We start from the raw sequence: 16,027 nt of genomic DNA on the forward strand, positions 1-16,027 counted from the left end.
TTGGTAAATTTTTTTCGATGAAAAAACAAAGAATACATTCTTATTTTATGAAATAGTTAAAAAATAATAAATTAAAAAATTAAAAAAAATATTTTATCTCTAAAACGATTGATAATTAGTACAATTAAAATGATTGATATTATAGATTTTTATATAATTATAGAAAGATAATTTTTAAAAGGGTAAAGTACTAAATTAGGCTCCCAGCGTAATTCTGTTTTAGTTCTTAGATTTAAAGTGTTTAATTTGAATAAAAAAAAGTTTCATTTAGCATCAATTTAGTCCTACAGTGATGTCAAAGTTAAATAATTAACGAAATGTTCTACATAACAACAGTACAAGAACAAAATCGATAATTTGGAGAACAATACAGACCCCAGAGGCATAAAATCAACCATGGATACATCAATACATTTATTCTTGTCCCTAAACCATGAATGATAAATAAATATATTGATGTATTTTTGTATCTCTGGAGCTGTATTGTTCTCCAAATTATCGATTTTGTTATTGTACTGTTGTTATGTAAAACATTCCATTAACTTTGACTTCACTGTGAGACTAAATTGATGCTAAATGAAACATTTTTGGATTCAAATAGAACATTTTAAATCTTAAGGACTAAAACAGAACATAAGGACCAATTTCATATTTTACCTTTTTTGAAATAAGTTAAAAAAAGAGAAATAATGCATCGAATCAATGTTGTGGGTGCCCGAATATTACTTGTTTAGAATAATATAATGATGTAATGATTATGATTACACCGGGCTGTCGCTGGCCATGTACACCCTGAGGGCTGAGGGCAATAAAGCCTCCTTGACTCCAACAGAATAAATAAAGCTTTAATTTGTTAAATTGATTTTTGAATAGAAAGAAAAGAAGAAAACGATTGTGCAAAAGAAAAGGATTCGTAAGCTGTGACGTATAACACGTTGACATGTTCTCCCAACTGAATTAGAGTGAAGACGACCACCCTTCTTCTTCCTTCTTCTTACAAATAAATAAATTGTGTGTCTCTCAATCTATCACTCAACTTCACTCGCCCCACTCACCAGGTTTGTTAGATTCGCTTCTCTTTCTTTTTCTCTCTCCTTCCTCGCTCACACTTTCTTGTTCTTTTCGCCCTCCATCTTATCGTTATTTACTCAGTAACTTTTTTCCTTTTCCAGAAAAAGGTAAATCTGATAACTTTTGTGTGCGTGTGTTTGGCTTAATCTTCACTTCACTTCCAAGTAAATATACTGCAACTGATGATTAGACACTAAAACACAGCAATAAGAATCTTATGCTTGAATTATGCTTCTGCTTTTTTTTTTTGGGGGGGATATGCTAAAACAAATTATACTGAATCTGATGGAGTAGAGCGATGGAATTTGATTCTATACATGGAAGTTTTCGTCTTCAAAGTTGGTATCTTTTGTTTGGATATCTTCTTACTATAATATTCAAATTTTGATTTTTTTTTTTTAATTTCTGATGAGGTCTCCCTTCCCCTTTTCAAAGAAGTTGAAATAGTAATAAGTTCAGCAATTTGCTATTGCGAATAATGACGGTTTTACTTACATATTGAAAATTGGAAGTGTAAATGCTTGTTTTGGATTATGCACTCATTCGAGGCGCAGCTGATTCTGATTGGTTATTGGGTTTAGGGTCTCATCTTGCTGCCAAAGGAGAAAGAGGGGAGCATTTTGTGCTGATGCTTTTTGCTTGAACTTCTCTACTAAAGAATTTTATAGCAATGGCTTTTGAGCCATTGGATTGGTATTGTCAGCCAGTTGCAAATGGAGTATGGACCACAACAGTTGACAATGCCTTCGGAGCTTACACTCCTTGCGCGGTTGATTCTTTGGTGATCTCCGTTTCTCATTTGGTGCTTCTAGGCCTGTGTGTCTACCGGATATGGTTGATTAAGAAGGATTTCAAAGCCAAAAGGTTCTGCTTACGGTCAAAACTCTATAATTATTTGCTTGGGTTGTTAGCTTTGTATTGTGTGGCCGAGCCCTTATATAGATTGATTGCTGGACTATCAATTCTAAATTTAGATGGTCAGACTCAACTTGCTCCATTTGAGGTGAGCTATAATTCTGATTACGCATATGCTTGTATGATTTGATTATTTTATTGTATGAATTTGCATGCTTCTGAAATCTTAATGCTTTCCCTTGTTCAATATGTTTGCATAATCATTCTTTGCACACTATACCTTTCCTTTCTTGTGGTTAATCCTTTCCTGGCAGATGTTGACTCTGATAAATTTAAACGTGTAATAACATTTACAGATCACGTCACTGGTCATTGAAGTTCTTACTTGGGGTGCTATGCTGATTTTGATTGGCGTTGAGACTAAAGTTTACATTTACGAATTCAGATGGTTTATCCGATTTGGTTTGCTTTATTCTATTGTCGGGGATACTGTCATGCTCAACCTTATCATTTCTGTGCAGGAGTTGTATAGCAGGTTTGACTGTTTAACCATGCCGTATTTATCGTACTAAGTGACTCATTGGGTGATTATGACATGATTTAACCATGTCATCTTGTATTTCAGCGCTCATCTTTGTTTTTCTCAATCTCATATCTTTTACTTCCTTTTTACAGGTCAGTGCTGTATTTGTACATAAGCGAGGTGGTCTGCCAGGTATATTGTGCTAATGTGCTCTTTAAGTTAATGTAACCTTATGATAGGTGATAATGCATTTGTTTTTAGTAGCTGGGTTATTGATGCATAACATTATGTTTGTTTCTTGGCTCTTGCATAGCTTCCAATGAGAAAGCTGTATCTAAAGTTGGTAGTAGCCTTTTTTAATCTGTACTGGGTTGACATTCTTACAAATTTGAGCTTTCTTATTTGATTTATTGTATAAACTTGTGACATATTGTACAAAGGAACATATAAAAAAAAGAATACTGTAAATTGTTATATACTGTGATGTGCTGACATAATACAGTTAGGTGTATTATGCATACTTGTATTTTCATGACAGTAAATTGGATCTAGGAATGCTTGTACAAACCCATCCTAAAACCCATGATACACACTGACCAGATAGTACACTATATAATTCCAGCTGATATATAGATTTAATCATGCCAGGCTGTTTTATTCCCTTCTGCCAATTGCCTGCATAAAAATTTCTGCTACCTGCCTTTGATGTGTTTGGATAGTATTCTGTTTTTTCCCTATCTATTTTGAAGCTGATTATCTAAAGCATTAACTTAGGTTGCCAATATTTGGTGGCCGCATACAATCTTTTCAATTCTTTGTTGCAATTTGTTTGAGTGAAACACACGCATTGTATAGGGTGTCTCTTTATCATTAAGTCTATTATACTTAAAGGTTGTCTTTATGGATTTTGTTTACTATTGCAGTCAAGTGGTTTGTGTGTGTATGTATTGTTTGTTTTTATTTTTTTAGTATATACTTGTTTTCTTCCAAACAAATAGCTATCTAGTATATACTGGGTGTCTTGCTGCATTGTTGAGTTCATCCTCATTCTAGTGATTTTTATTTTTTCTGTTGCTGCAGAGAGTATCTATTTGTTCCCATACTTTTAATTTACCCCAGTTGGAATATATGGAAACATCCATCTAAAAGGATAAATAATAAAGAAATAATATTTTATCTCTTCTACAATTCCAGGCTTTGTTTGGGCTACTTTTGCTTGTGTATATACCTACTTTGGATCCTTATCCGGGTTATACCCCTGTTCGGAGTGACTTGGTTGTTGATACTGCATATGAAGAACTGCCCGGAGGAGAGCAGATATGTCCTGAAAGGCATGCAAACATATTGTCAAGTATGTAAAATTATATTTGCACATAGGATATCAAGGATACTTTCAAAAATGCTATAATGCTAAGTGGGTTAGAACTTTGAAGTGTTATGTTCTGGGCTGATTGTGCTATAAATTTTTCTGTTATTGCTGCTTCTGGTATTACATTTAGCTAACTGAAGAAAAATTTGCCAAGATATGCTGTATGTGATTAGGAGTCCTGGCTTTTATTTCTTGTGTTCATTAATTTTGGAGGTAGCATAGTGCAAATACCATTCATAGTAATATCTTGCATGGATCCTCGCTGTTTCATTCTTATTTCTTTTTCCTCGTGCAGGAATCCTTTTTTCTTGGATGAATCCTATCATGAATCTAGGATATCAAAGACCCCTTACAGAGAAAGATATATGGAAGTTAGATACATGGGATCGGACTGAGACACTGAATGAAAAGTATGAGTTTTCGCTTTGCTTAAGCTTTCTTTTGGCATTAATTGTTGTATTTCATGTTTGCTTTATAGTGCCTCTTGATTCTGTAGGTTCCAGAGATGTTGGGTAGAAGAATCTCGGAGGTCGAAACCTTGGCTTTTAAGAGCATTGAATGCAAGCCTTGGTGGGAGGTATGACCGATTTGTGTTGAACATGATAGAGTGTAGAAGATAGACAATGTTTTCTGGTGTTACTTTATGATCACTTGCATAAGTTGAGAGTTGAGACCATCAATAATGGCTCATAATGAGAGGGCAGATATTGAAGTAAAATGGTGCTTGGCACTGATAAGTTAATCTTGGCCGACAAACTTAGACTCCTCTATCTTCTTCTGTGTAGTAAAATTAGTTCGTGATGATGAAACCACTTATTGTACAATATATAACTGAATGTTCTTTACTTCTTTTTTTCCTGACTTTGTTTATTTTTGTTCATGTATCTCATTTGTGTTTATGCGTTCATATATCTTTGTGCTTGGGTTTTCTTGTGCTTTACAGGTTTTGGTGGGGAGGATTTTGGAAGGTAATGTTCTATTTCTTTTGTTTATATAATCATTTCATTTGGTCGCTTTCAATATTTACATGTGTTAAACTTTGCTGTATGTCAAAATGCATTGTCAATTTTAATATCTTTGTTAATCTGTTTACAATATGTAGATTGGAAATGATCTCTCCCAGTTTTTGGGCCCACTAATATTGAATCAGCTGCTAGAGGTCAGTTACTGTTTTACTGAAATCACTGGTTAACCACCTCTAGTACAAGTTATAGTGCTCTAACAAATTCTTCATTATTATTTTGTTCTAACAATTCTCTATCACTTGATGTGTCCTATTAATTGCCTGCAGTCTATGCAAAATGGTGATCCAGCCTGGATTGGATACGTTTTTGCCTTCTCAATATTTGTTGGAGTGGTATGATACAAAATCTGATTAAATTGTAGATGATAATGTTGTATTCTTAATTTTCTGTGATTAATGATACCGCTGGTTGCTTCATATTCAAGGATTTAAATTTGAATGTATTTCTGGTACCCCTTTTCTAATTGCTTCTGCATAGTTGGATTGCTGATAAACATTGAAGACGCCATCCGTTTTTGAATAAACTAGGGCAAATAATTTAAAACATATGTAGATTTTACTAATTAGGATTCTTTCCTATCTGAATTTCTGTTTGATAGGTCTTTGGGGTGTTATGTGAAGCTCAATATTTTCAGAATGTCATGCGTGTTGGATTCCGGCTAAGATCAACACTGGTAATTTTATTATTGTTTCATTTCTTTGTGTCTTAGATCTTTAATTCCCACCTAGTAGGTTGTCAAAGAATTGCTTGACCTAAAAGCTTAACTCATAAAGTTAGTTGCCAACGATGATTTTATAAGTGAAATCCCAATAGGCTTGGAACAGAATGTCTTACAAGCTGAAACTAGATGCTCAAACAAGTAGAATTCATTGGTCACTCAATCACACTCAAAATACTGAGTTTGTTATTCAATTTTTCCCCTTTTATTTTCTTTGTTGTAGGTAGCTGCTGTATTTCGCAAATCATTAAGGCTTACCCATGAAGCTCGAAAGCAATTTGCATCTGGAAAAATAACCAACTTGATGACTACTGATGCCGAAGCACTTCAGGCATGGTTTCCTTCTATTGTTTGCTTGCTGTTCATGTAGTTGCTGCTTAAAGGTGTCAAAGAACTACTTGAAAGTTATTAATATGGGACCAATACTGGATTTGATAACAGTAACATGCCCTCTCGAATAAAAGTTTCTTCGTTTGTACCTAAAATCCAATTATTTAAGGTTAAATGCTATTTAGTCACTGTACTACTGTAGCTTAATTCCAGGGTTTATGCATTTTCTATATTCTTGTGCCACAAACATTCTCTGAATATGTTTGATGTTTTAATACTACTATTTTGCAATTAACGTCTGGGTTTTTTTTTACCCAAACAGCAAATATGCCAGTCACTTCATACTTTGTGGTCAGCTCCGTTCCGCATTACCATTGCCATGGTTCTTCTTTATCAACAACTAGGTGTTGCTTCCCTTTTGGGCGCTTTGATGCTAGTCCTTATGTTTCCATTACAGGTACAGGAGTTCACCTGATTTCTCTAGTTTGTTTTATCCCGACACTGCTTTGAATCTATTAGTTAAAATGCACTCTTATTACAGTATACTGCTTCTGTTCCTCTCTGCATATCTTTTATTTTCTAGTCTCTTTGCATTAATGTACTGAGGTGGTAATGGATATAACTTTATTTTTTGAGAAATTCATTCATAAGCTAATAGTCTGGGTTGTTAACCATACTGAAGAACTTGAATTGATTTTATAAGATTCCCTAAACTTAATGTTGCATTTTGTGGGAGCAGACATTTATCATCAGTAGAATGCAAAAGTTGTCTAAGGAAGGATTACAACGTACAGACAAGAGAATTGGCCTTATGAATGAAGTTTTGGCAGCTATGGACACTGTAAAGTATGTTCTTTTGAACTTCATAATAATTTTTTTTTTTTTTAAATTTAGTTAAATATCAAGTTCTAACCATTCTGTTGTTGGCTTTTCTGACATGGCTTAGATGTTATGCATGGGAGAGTAGTTTCCAGTCTAAAGTTCAGAATGTCCGAGATGATGAATTATCATGGTTTCGAAAAGCATCATTACTTGGAGCGGTATGACACAAAGCCAATATTTAATATTCATGTTCCAATCATTTTTTGGACTTCAGCTTATTTATCTTGGCTCCTTTTTTCAGTTTCCCTAAGAAATTCATGTCTGTATTGCATTCATGTGCATCCATTAAGATAGTATAATAGAACGAATGGTGGCCTGCACTGTATTAAGATAGTGAAAGTAAAAGGATAGATTTAACACTAGCCAAATCTATCAATGTTATAAATCTAATTTAGATCAAGTACAATACTACTACTAGTAGACACTTAAGTTCACTGGTAATGGCTGTCATAAACATAGTAGAATTCAACTGACCTCATGATGCACTTTTGTAGACTGACTTTTCTAAATACCTATCAGAAACTAGATAGCTGCTTCATGAATGTGGTCACCATTTTATTTAAATCATATTCTCTCCAATCATCATGAACAAAAGAAAATGCTTTATTTCTGATATTTGCTAGCTTTGCACAGTTTGAATTTTTCTTGAAATTCAAGTGTTGAGCATGGAAAATGTAAATCCAATGTTACAACTTTTTCTCATGTTCTTACTGACTCCAGCTGTTTTTGTTCTAATTTTTCTTTTTTGGCAGTTAAATGGATTCATACTGAATAGTATTCCAGTTTTTGTAACTGTGATTTCATTTGGAATGTTCACCTTACTTGGAGGGAATTTGACACCCGCAAGAGCTTTTACATCACTTTCTCTGTTTGCTGTGCTTCGGTTTCCTCTCTTCATGCTTCCTAATATTATAACTCAGGTTATTCTCCATTATAATTTTCTTTTGTTTTGTTGATTTACCAGCAGGATAATGACATAATGCACCCTTCATTCTTGTAATCTCTATTAGTGTTTGTTTTTCTATTAAATACTTATTTGTTTTGTTTCTTCTAAAATAGTGATTGAAGACTGATTTTTCTTTTGTTTTAAGGCGGTTAATGCAAATGTATCATTGAAGCGTTTGGAGGATTTGCTCTTAGCAGAAGAGAGAATACTTTTACCAAATCCACCGCTTGAGCCAGGATTACCAGCCATCTCAATCAAAAACGGAAACTTCTCCTGGGATTCCAAGGTCCATTGTCTTGTCATTCTATGCTTGCATATTTCATCATTCTGCATAGTTGACTTGCACAAAGGACATCTGTTCATCATTACCTTTTTGCTGTGTGCAATTTTTATCTTCTATGGCCAGAATTGAAATGAATTGTTTGATATTATTGTACTCGTATTATATATCTTCCTGTTATCTCTAAATCTTTTGTTTTCTTTATTCAGGCAGAAAGGCCTACATTGGCAAACATAAACTTGGATATACCTGTTGGTAGCCTAGTTGCAGTTGTTGGAAGTACAGGAGAAGGGAAAACATCACTAGTATCTGCAATGCTTGGAGAACTCCCTGCAGTTGTAGGTTCAACTGTTGTTATGAGAGGGACAGTTGCTTACGTACCCCAAGTCTCTTGGATTTTTAATGCAACTGTAAGTTAATAGTATTCATAATCATGTATAGTGATGAACATGCTTAATAGTTATTAATTTTTTTAACAGAACATATATATCTATTGCTATTGGTATGCTCAGCTGATAATTGACTCATACAACTGTTTCTTCAGATGAAATGACCACTTCCACAAGCACTATAACTTTTCTCGTTGCTGCTACTATAACCTTTTAATTCGGAATTATGGTTTGCATATGAATTAGGTTAAAAAAGAATTATGGACAGATAATATATTTTTCAAGTTTATTTCAAGCTATCTTTTGTGTAAGTTGTTGGGAGGAGACATTGGAGAGCTTATCCAAGAGATCTTGCTATCTTTATGAGAATTTCATGTAATCTTAAAATCCAGCGACAGCAAGATGATTTGGACAGGGCTCTCACTTTTCTGATGCACGTGGAATAATTTGTGTTCCAATTCAAAAAATATAAAATTAATCTGAAAAAATTCAAAGTCGCCGAAAATTTTTTACTAGTTATGAATTGATTTTATGGTTTTGGTAAGGGTAACAAGGTTCAAGGCTGTTAGCATGCCATTATGATATGATATGTGGCTTATAAAAGTTATTTCTACAGGTGCGAGATAATGTTTTATTTGGTTCTGCCTTTGACCCAATAAGATATGAAAGGGCAATAGATGTGACTGAACTACGACATGACCTTGAGTTACTGCCTGTGAGTATATGCACTACTTATTGCATTTAAGTGGAATATAATGTGTCAAATTCTTCGTTAAAAGTTGGTGGCATTTGCTTGTCCTTTCTTTAACATGCCTATCAATGACTAGGGTGGTGATCTTACCGAAATTGGTGAAAGAGGTGTGAACATCAGTGGTGGTCAAAAGCAAAGAGTATCCATGGCTAGAGCTGTCTACTCCAAATCCGACGTGTACATTTTTGATGATCCCCTTAGTGCTCTAGATGCGCATGTCGCTAAACAGGTTATGCTGAGTGATTCTACTTTACATACCTGTTGTTATTAACAGAATGTTTTCTATACACAAGATATGGTACATATTAACATATACATGTTTGTACTTTGCAAAGTAACACATTATGAATGATGCATGTGATTGACATGCTTCAGTATTGCCTTTTTAACTTAATCTACTGATTCTCTAAATCCGTTCTTAAAATTCCTCCAATTGTAACTAAAGGTATGCTAGGCACGTGCCTCCAACAATAAAGAAAAAGGAGAAAAAGACAACAATGCTGCTAAGGTAGAAAAAAACATTGCCTCATGGAAGAGGCACACCTAAACTATCCAAGTCACAGAAGCCTTGCAATGGCTAATCTTAGTACCTTTGATCATACTTTCTAATAGCGAAATAGTTGCTGACAATGTTCTGATAGTTGTTGGGTACTGTATGCAATTGATCCCCCGTTTATTGCTGACTGTAAACTGGGTTCCATTTATTATCTTAACGTTGTGTAGTATTTTCCACTGCATGTCATTTCAGGTTTTTGATAAATGCATCAAGGGAGAATTGAGAGGGAAGACCCGAGTTCTTGTTACAAATCAACTGCATTTCCTTTCACAGGTGGATAGAATCATTTTGATCCATGAAGGTACTGTGAAAGAGGAGGGAACATTTGAGGAGCTCTCTAACCAGGGGCCATTGTTCCAAAAGCTTATGGAAAATGCTGGAAAGATGGAGGAGTATGAAGAAGAAACGGTAGATACTGAAACTGCTGATCCAAAGTCCTCTTCAAAACAGGTGGCCAATGGAGAACTTAATGATACTGCAAAGAGTGGGAGTAAGGCAAAAGAAGGAAAATCTGTCCTTATTAAACAGGAAGAACGGGAAACAGGTGTTGTCAGTATGAAAGTTTTAGCAAGGTAACATGATTCATGCAAATAGTTTTGTATTGATTGCAATTTAGTGGTTTGTAATCATTTACTAACTACTGGATGTCTCCTTTTGATACCCTACAAATTATTAGATGTGCTTATGCACATGCACAAACATTTACATTGTGAATATGCTTCTTTCTCCCCACTGCCATGCTCTACTTCTGCATAATCCTGATGGAAATCTATTGGAAAGTGATTTTGCAAATTTTATGTAGTGATCCTGTTTTCTTGGTCTTCTTTCCCCATTTGCTCCTCTTTTTATCATACTATCTTGAATATTATTGTTGTCGTTTCAGATACAAGACTGCATTAGGAGGTCTTTGGGTGGTTGTAATACTCTTTGGATGCTATTTCTTAACAGAAGTGTTACGAATTTCAAGTAGCACATGGTTGAGCCATTGGACTGATCAGAGTGCTTCAGTGGGCTATGATCCTGGATTTTATAATCTGATATATGCAGCTCTATCATTTGCTCAGGTATAGCTCTCTTGTAACATGACTGAAGAATATGGTGTAATTATTCCTTTTGCTTAAGTTCTCATTCATTTTCTGTCACATCTGTATCAGTGCAGTGTCTGCTTTTTGTCCCATGAGAATCCATGTTACTCTAAATGCCTGCATTCCTACTGAATTACATCTGTGGAATATGATCATTTGGTATTTTTCTCATTATTTTCCCTTCCAGGTTATGGTGACTTTAACAAATTCTTATTGGTTGATCATATCAAGTCTATATGCAGCCAGAAGGTTGCATGAAGCCATGCTTCACTCCATATTACGAGCTCCTATGGTTTTTTTTCATACAAATCCACTTGGAAGAGTAATCAACAGGTTTGCAAAGGATTTAGGTGACATTGATCGTAATGTTGCCCCATTTGTCAATATGTTTCTGGGTCAAGTGTCTCAGCTCCTTTCAACATTCGTCCTGATAGGGATTGTCAGCACAATGTCCTTGTGGGCGATAATGCCGTTGTTGGTACTGTTTTATGGAGCATATCTCTACTATCAGGTATTAACATTGTTTTCTTGCTTACACCGGCTTCTATTTACTTTCTGAAACCCTAAACGGTATCCGGCATTAGATAGTAGAACGTATGGATTTGAAGTCTGTCTAAATATACTTTGCTTACATGCTAGTTTTCTGGTGATGTAAAGCTATCTTATGTATTGTAGAAATTGAAATACAAACAAGTCTGTAGGTCATACATTTCTATCGACATATGAAAAATGTTCCTAGTGATCTGATTTAGCAAAGCTATCCATTTAGGAAAAGCTCAAGTTGACATATAGTTTTTAGTATCACTTGAAATATACGAATGGAGTGAGACAAGGATTGTGTTTTGGATGAATTCCCTTGAGAGAATTATCTCCCAGCGTCAATATATATATATACATAGGTACAGAAATAAAATCCCTTAATACTAGGAGATATGATAGAATCAGATCCCTTAATACTAGGAGATAGAATCAGATCCCTTAATACTAGGAGATCCAACAGAATTAGATATCTAAAGATGGAAACTATATCAAAACAGATCTAATCTGATATTCAACACTATCCATCATCAATAACTATGAAGCAGTTTGGTCTAATTACCTTTTATATCATAAACCAGCCTTTGTACCTATTGCAATTATTATTATTGTTGTTGTTGTTGTTGTTGGTTTTCTCACAAATTTCAGTAGTAGAATTCATTATTCTGTTTTGAATTTTGAGGAACTCATGTCAGCATCATTTTATTCATTTATAGAGCACCGCCCGTGAAGTAAAGCGCTTAGATTCAATTAGTAGATCCCCTGTTTATGCACAATTTGGAGAAGCACTTAATGGTCTATCAACAATTCGTGCTTACAAGGCTTATGACCGCATGGCTGATATCAACGGAAAGTCCATGGACAACAACATACGATTCACTCTGGTGAACATGAGTGGAAATCGATGGCTTGCAATTCGATTGGAAACTCTGGGAGGTCTCATGATATGGTTTACTGCAACCTTTGCGGTAATGCAGAATGGGAGGGCCGAGAACCAGCAGCAATTTTCATCCACCATGGGTTTCCTACTTAGTTATGCTTTGAACATTACCAGTTTGCTTACTGGTGTGCTCAGGCTTGCTAGTTTGGCTGAGAATAGTCTAAATGCTGTTGAGCGTGTAGGCACTTATATAGATTTGCCTTCAGAGGCACCATCCATCATTGAGGATAGTCGCCCCCCTCCAGGCTGGCCCTCATCTGGATCAATCAGATTTGAGGATGTTGTACTTCGATACAGGCCTGAACTTCCTCCTGTCCTTCATGGCTTGAATTTCACAATTTTTCCAAGCGATAAGGTTGGCATTGTAGGAAGGACAGGAGCTGGAAAATCTAGCATGCTTAATGCTTTATTTCGAATTGTGGAATTGGAAAGAGGAAGAATATTAATTGATGATTGTGATATTGCAAAGTTTGGGCTGGCTGATTTGCGTAAAGTTCTTGGCATTATACCACAGTCCCCTGTTTTGTTTTCAGGTATTTAAGATATAATATTTTCCATCGTATTTTCATATTGGCAACTTAGGCTATACGGATTCTGTTATTTTGTTTCCAAGTTACCAACTGACCTGAAGGAAGAGTATGTTGAGCAATAATGTTGTAGAATGGACTTATTTCTTTTTATAATTATTATTATTTTTTTACTTATGGTAAAATGGACTGTAGATCTTGAATTTTTTAAAGCTAAGAGATCTGTTTTGGCCATAAGTGGAAAGAATCTTTTGGGCAGGAAGGGAATTCTAACTCCTTTTAGAGCCACATATTAAAGGTTATTGATCATTTGATTTTTATAAAATACAGTGAGGGAAAAAAAAAAACGAATGAGAAAATAAGGATAAATATGTTAAGATGAAAGTCAAGAAATTCGTTGATCTACTTGAGTGAAGATTGGAATAATTGTGATGTCAAAACTGGAAAGCAATAATACGTGATGGTGTTGTTGATTTTTATAATTTTTACTCTGTAAATTGTGAAGCATATTAATCTTTGAATTAATCTAATTGTATTTATATTAAGCTTAATTTAAATTTTTGTAGGAACTGTAAGATTTAATCTTGACCCTTTTAATGAACACAATGATGCTGACCTCTGGGAGGCTCTGGAGAGGGCACATTTGAAGGATGTGATACGGAGGAATTCTCTGGGGCTGGATGCTGAGGTAAATTATGATTTCTTGATTTCACTCTGGCTTTTTTTGTACAGAACCATTTCTATTGCTGAGTATGTTTACAATGGTCAATAAGTGATGTTTTATTGAAAGCAATATAATATTTATGAAAATGTACTTTGTTTAGGTCTCTGAGGCAGGCGAGAACTTCAGTGTTGGGCAGAGGCAACTGTTGAGTCTCTCTCGGGCATTATTGCGTAGATCAAAGATATTAGTACTTGACGAAGCCACTGCAGCAGTAGATGTTAGAACAGATGCCCTCATACAGAAAACAATTCGAGAGGAATTCAAATCGTGCACCATGCTCATCATTGCTCATCGTCTTAACACCATCATAGACTGTGATCGGATTCTTTTGCTTGATGGTGGTAAGGTAAGCACTGTATTTAAATGGTACTGCTGGAAATCTTATAATATGGTTATCCTTTGGCACTAATGTAAGTAATACTAATGCTAATTATACAACATAAAATAATACTGATGCTAGCTTCTTATGTTTAAAGGTTCTTGAATATGATACCCCTGAAGAACTGCTATCAAATGAAGGCAGTTCGTTCTCTAAGATGGTGCAAAGTACAGGAGCCGCAAATGCCCAATATCTACGCAGCTTAGCACTCGGGAGCAAGTCAGATAGGGAAGAGAGTAAGCATAATGATGGCCAGAAAAAATGGCTTGCTTCGTCTCGATGGGCTGCTGCAGCTCAATTTGCCCTTGCCGTCAGTCTCACCTCATCACAGAATGACCTAAAAAGATTGGAAGTGGAAGAAGAGAATAGCATACTCAAGAAAACAAGGGATGCTGTGATAACTTTGCAGGGGGTTTTGGAAAGGAAGCATGATAGAGAAATCGAGGAATCTTTAGACCGATACCAAATATCCTCAGACAGTTGGTGGTCATCACTCTACAAGATGATTGAAGGTATGTATAACTTTGTGCCATCTTTTACATAGCCTTCCCTTGCAATGAAATTTTTGAAAGAATAAATTCTGGGACCACTTCATGTTTTGTCCATGAATGCATTATCCTCCCTCTCCTTTCTCTTTCCTTTTTTTCTCCCATATATATTGTCTCAAATATTTCCAAGTTAGAGAATATTTCTAAGTTAGAGGTAATCCTGGAAGATATGGTATCATAGCTAAATGAGCTTAAATTTCTAAGATTAAAGAATCTCAGGATTTTCAACAGTGTAGATGATGTAATTGCATCTCTTTTTCGTTTTTGTAGGTCTTGCAATGATGAGCAGACTGGCCAGGAGCAGGCTTCATCAATCAGACTTTGATTTTGATGATAGATCAATTAACTTTGATCAAGTTGATATGTAGCCAAAGCTGCACTGTTATATATTACCTCTGCTTCAAAATAATTGTTCATTTGGACAAACAATTATTGTGAATTACAGGGAATATAACATGTGCCACAGTCCCACCAACTGACTCACATACCCAAGGTTGTGCTAACTCTATTTTTGGCAATGTAGCTCCATCACTCAGCCATGAGACATGAGTTCGAAAATGCAATAAGTTTCATTTTGATCTTAATCCAGCAATTAACCCAATTTCCCTTATCATTTGTAATGTAATTTTTATTGCCCAAAATATATTAGGGAAAAAAAAAATTATCTTTTAGGTCTTGAATACTTGTGTTTGGATTTCTGAAAAAGATTCTCTAAAACGAAGTGAGAAAATAAAATGTAAATTATTCTTAAATCAAGGTAATAAGATTTACATACGATGAAAATTATAAATTCAGTAGTGATTAAATGTTTATTTATTTATTCTACTAATTTTTTTATCTTAGAAAAATTTCCTTTTTTCATCATGTTATGCCACAAACTTACACTAGTACTGTTTATATTCAACTATTCCAAGCATCTTTCAAAATCACAAATCCTCGTCAATCAAACAATTATACTCAAATGTCTTACATGGAATGGAAGACGAAAAAGAGTCTCTTGCTTTTAGACCCAGTATGTGAAAATTACCTTTATATTTCCATTTTTAGAAGAACCATATCATCTTAAAATTTGTTAAACGCTAGTGTTGTATAACTTACCTATTTCCTAATAATATAAAATAAAATAAAATAAAAGAATGAGTTGATAATTAAATTAATCTTTGAATAGTAGATTATTTTTTAAATTTATTCACGATTGAAACGTTAATTATTCGAACATAAACAACAATCAGCCCAAATAAAATACAAAGATCAACTCATTCACAACAACAAACCCAACCAACCAATTGTTAATTCATTCTATTTTGTCTCATTCTCACATAATACATTCTTCTAGAATTATTGTTTGATAACCATCATTTTGTCAGCATACAATTTTTACCTCCATTCTCCTTTCTTCTTTGGTTTTAATACGTGGAATTAGACGCTGACCATAATTGACGTTTCTTATAATTAATTGACAAAAATATTAATAGAATGATAAAAAGATAAACATAATTAATTTATAATTTTTTAAAAACTAATTTAATTAACAAAATTTTTTATAAACAAATTTAAAAAATAATTCATCTTTAAAAAACTAATCTTACTAT

At 34.4% G+C, this 16,027-nt stretch overlaps 1 protein-coding gene across 3 annotated transcripts in view; it reads left to right on the forward strand.

Moving 5' to 3' along the window:
• LOC107621965 (ABC transporter C family member 2) overlaps positions 875-16,027 on the forward strand; it is a 27,548-nt gene continuing 12,395 nt past the window's right edge. The window contains exons 1-28 of one of the 3 annotated variants that reach the window (XM_016323917.2): positions 883-1,058; positions 1,653-2,074; positions 2,283-2,461; positions 2,602-2,641; positions 3,644-3,800; positions 4,114-4,228; positions 4,315-4,395; positions 4,762-4,786; positions 4,921-4,977; positions 5,110-5,175; positions 5,442-5,516; positions 5,785-5,892; positions 6,214-6,348; positions 6,631-6,737; positions 6,838-6,931; positions 7,526-7,693; positions 7,865-8,005; positions 8,209-8,409; positions 9,005-9,103; positions 9,216-9,368; positions 9,888-10,267; positions 10,579-10,759; positions 10,968-11,291; positions 12,034-12,790; positions 13,351-13,472; positions 13,609-13,854; positions 13,985-14,399; positions 14,706-14,744. In XM_016323917.2, coding sequence (XP_016179403.1) covers positions 1,742-2,074; positions 2,283-2,461; positions 2,602-2,641; positions 3,644-3,800; positions 4,114-4,228; positions 4,315-4,395; positions 4,762-4,786; positions 4,921-4,977; positions 5,110-5,175; positions 5,442-5,516; positions 5,785-5,892; positions 6,214-6,348; positions 6,631-6,737; positions 6,838-6,931; positions 7,526-7,693; positions 7,865-8,005; positions 8,209-8,409; positions 9,005-9,103; positions 9,216-9,368; positions 9,888-10,267; positions 10,579-10,759; positions 10,968-11,291; positions 12,034-12,790; positions 13,351-13,472; positions 13,609-13,854; positions 13,985-14,399; positions 14,706-14,744 — 4,798 coding nt within the window. In that variant the 5' untranslated portion in view covers positions 883-1,058; positions 1,653-1,741. Of the gene's footprint in view, positions 1,059-1,386; positions 1,410-1,652; positions 2,075-2,282; positions 2,462-2,601; positions 2,642-3,643; positions 3,801-4,113; positions 4,229-4,314; positions 4,396-4,761; positions 4,787-4,920; positions 4,978-5,109; positions 5,176-5,441; positions 5,517-5,784; positions 5,893-6,213; positions 6,349-6,630; positions 6,738-6,837; positions 6,932-7,525; positions 7,694-7,864; positions 8,006-8,208; positions 8,410-9,004; positions 9,104-9,215; positions 9,369-9,887; positions 10,268-10,578; positions 10,760-10,967; positions 11,292-12,033; positions 12,791-13,350; positions 13,473-13,608; positions 13,855-13,984; positions 14,400-14,705; positions 15,117-16,027 lie in introns of those variants that run through there. The other 2 variants (XM_021113344.1, XM_021113345.1) reach the window with 2 other exon arrangements.

Source organism: Arachis ipaensis, chromosome B10 (genome assembly GCF_000816755.2).
Source record: "Arachis ipaensis cultivar K30076 chromosome B10, Araip1.1, whole genome shotgun sequence".
In the NCBI taxonomy this organism is placed as follows: domain Eukaryota; kingdom Viridiplantae; phylum Streptophyta; class Magnoliopsida; order Fabales; family Fabaceae; genus Arachis; species Arachis ipaensis.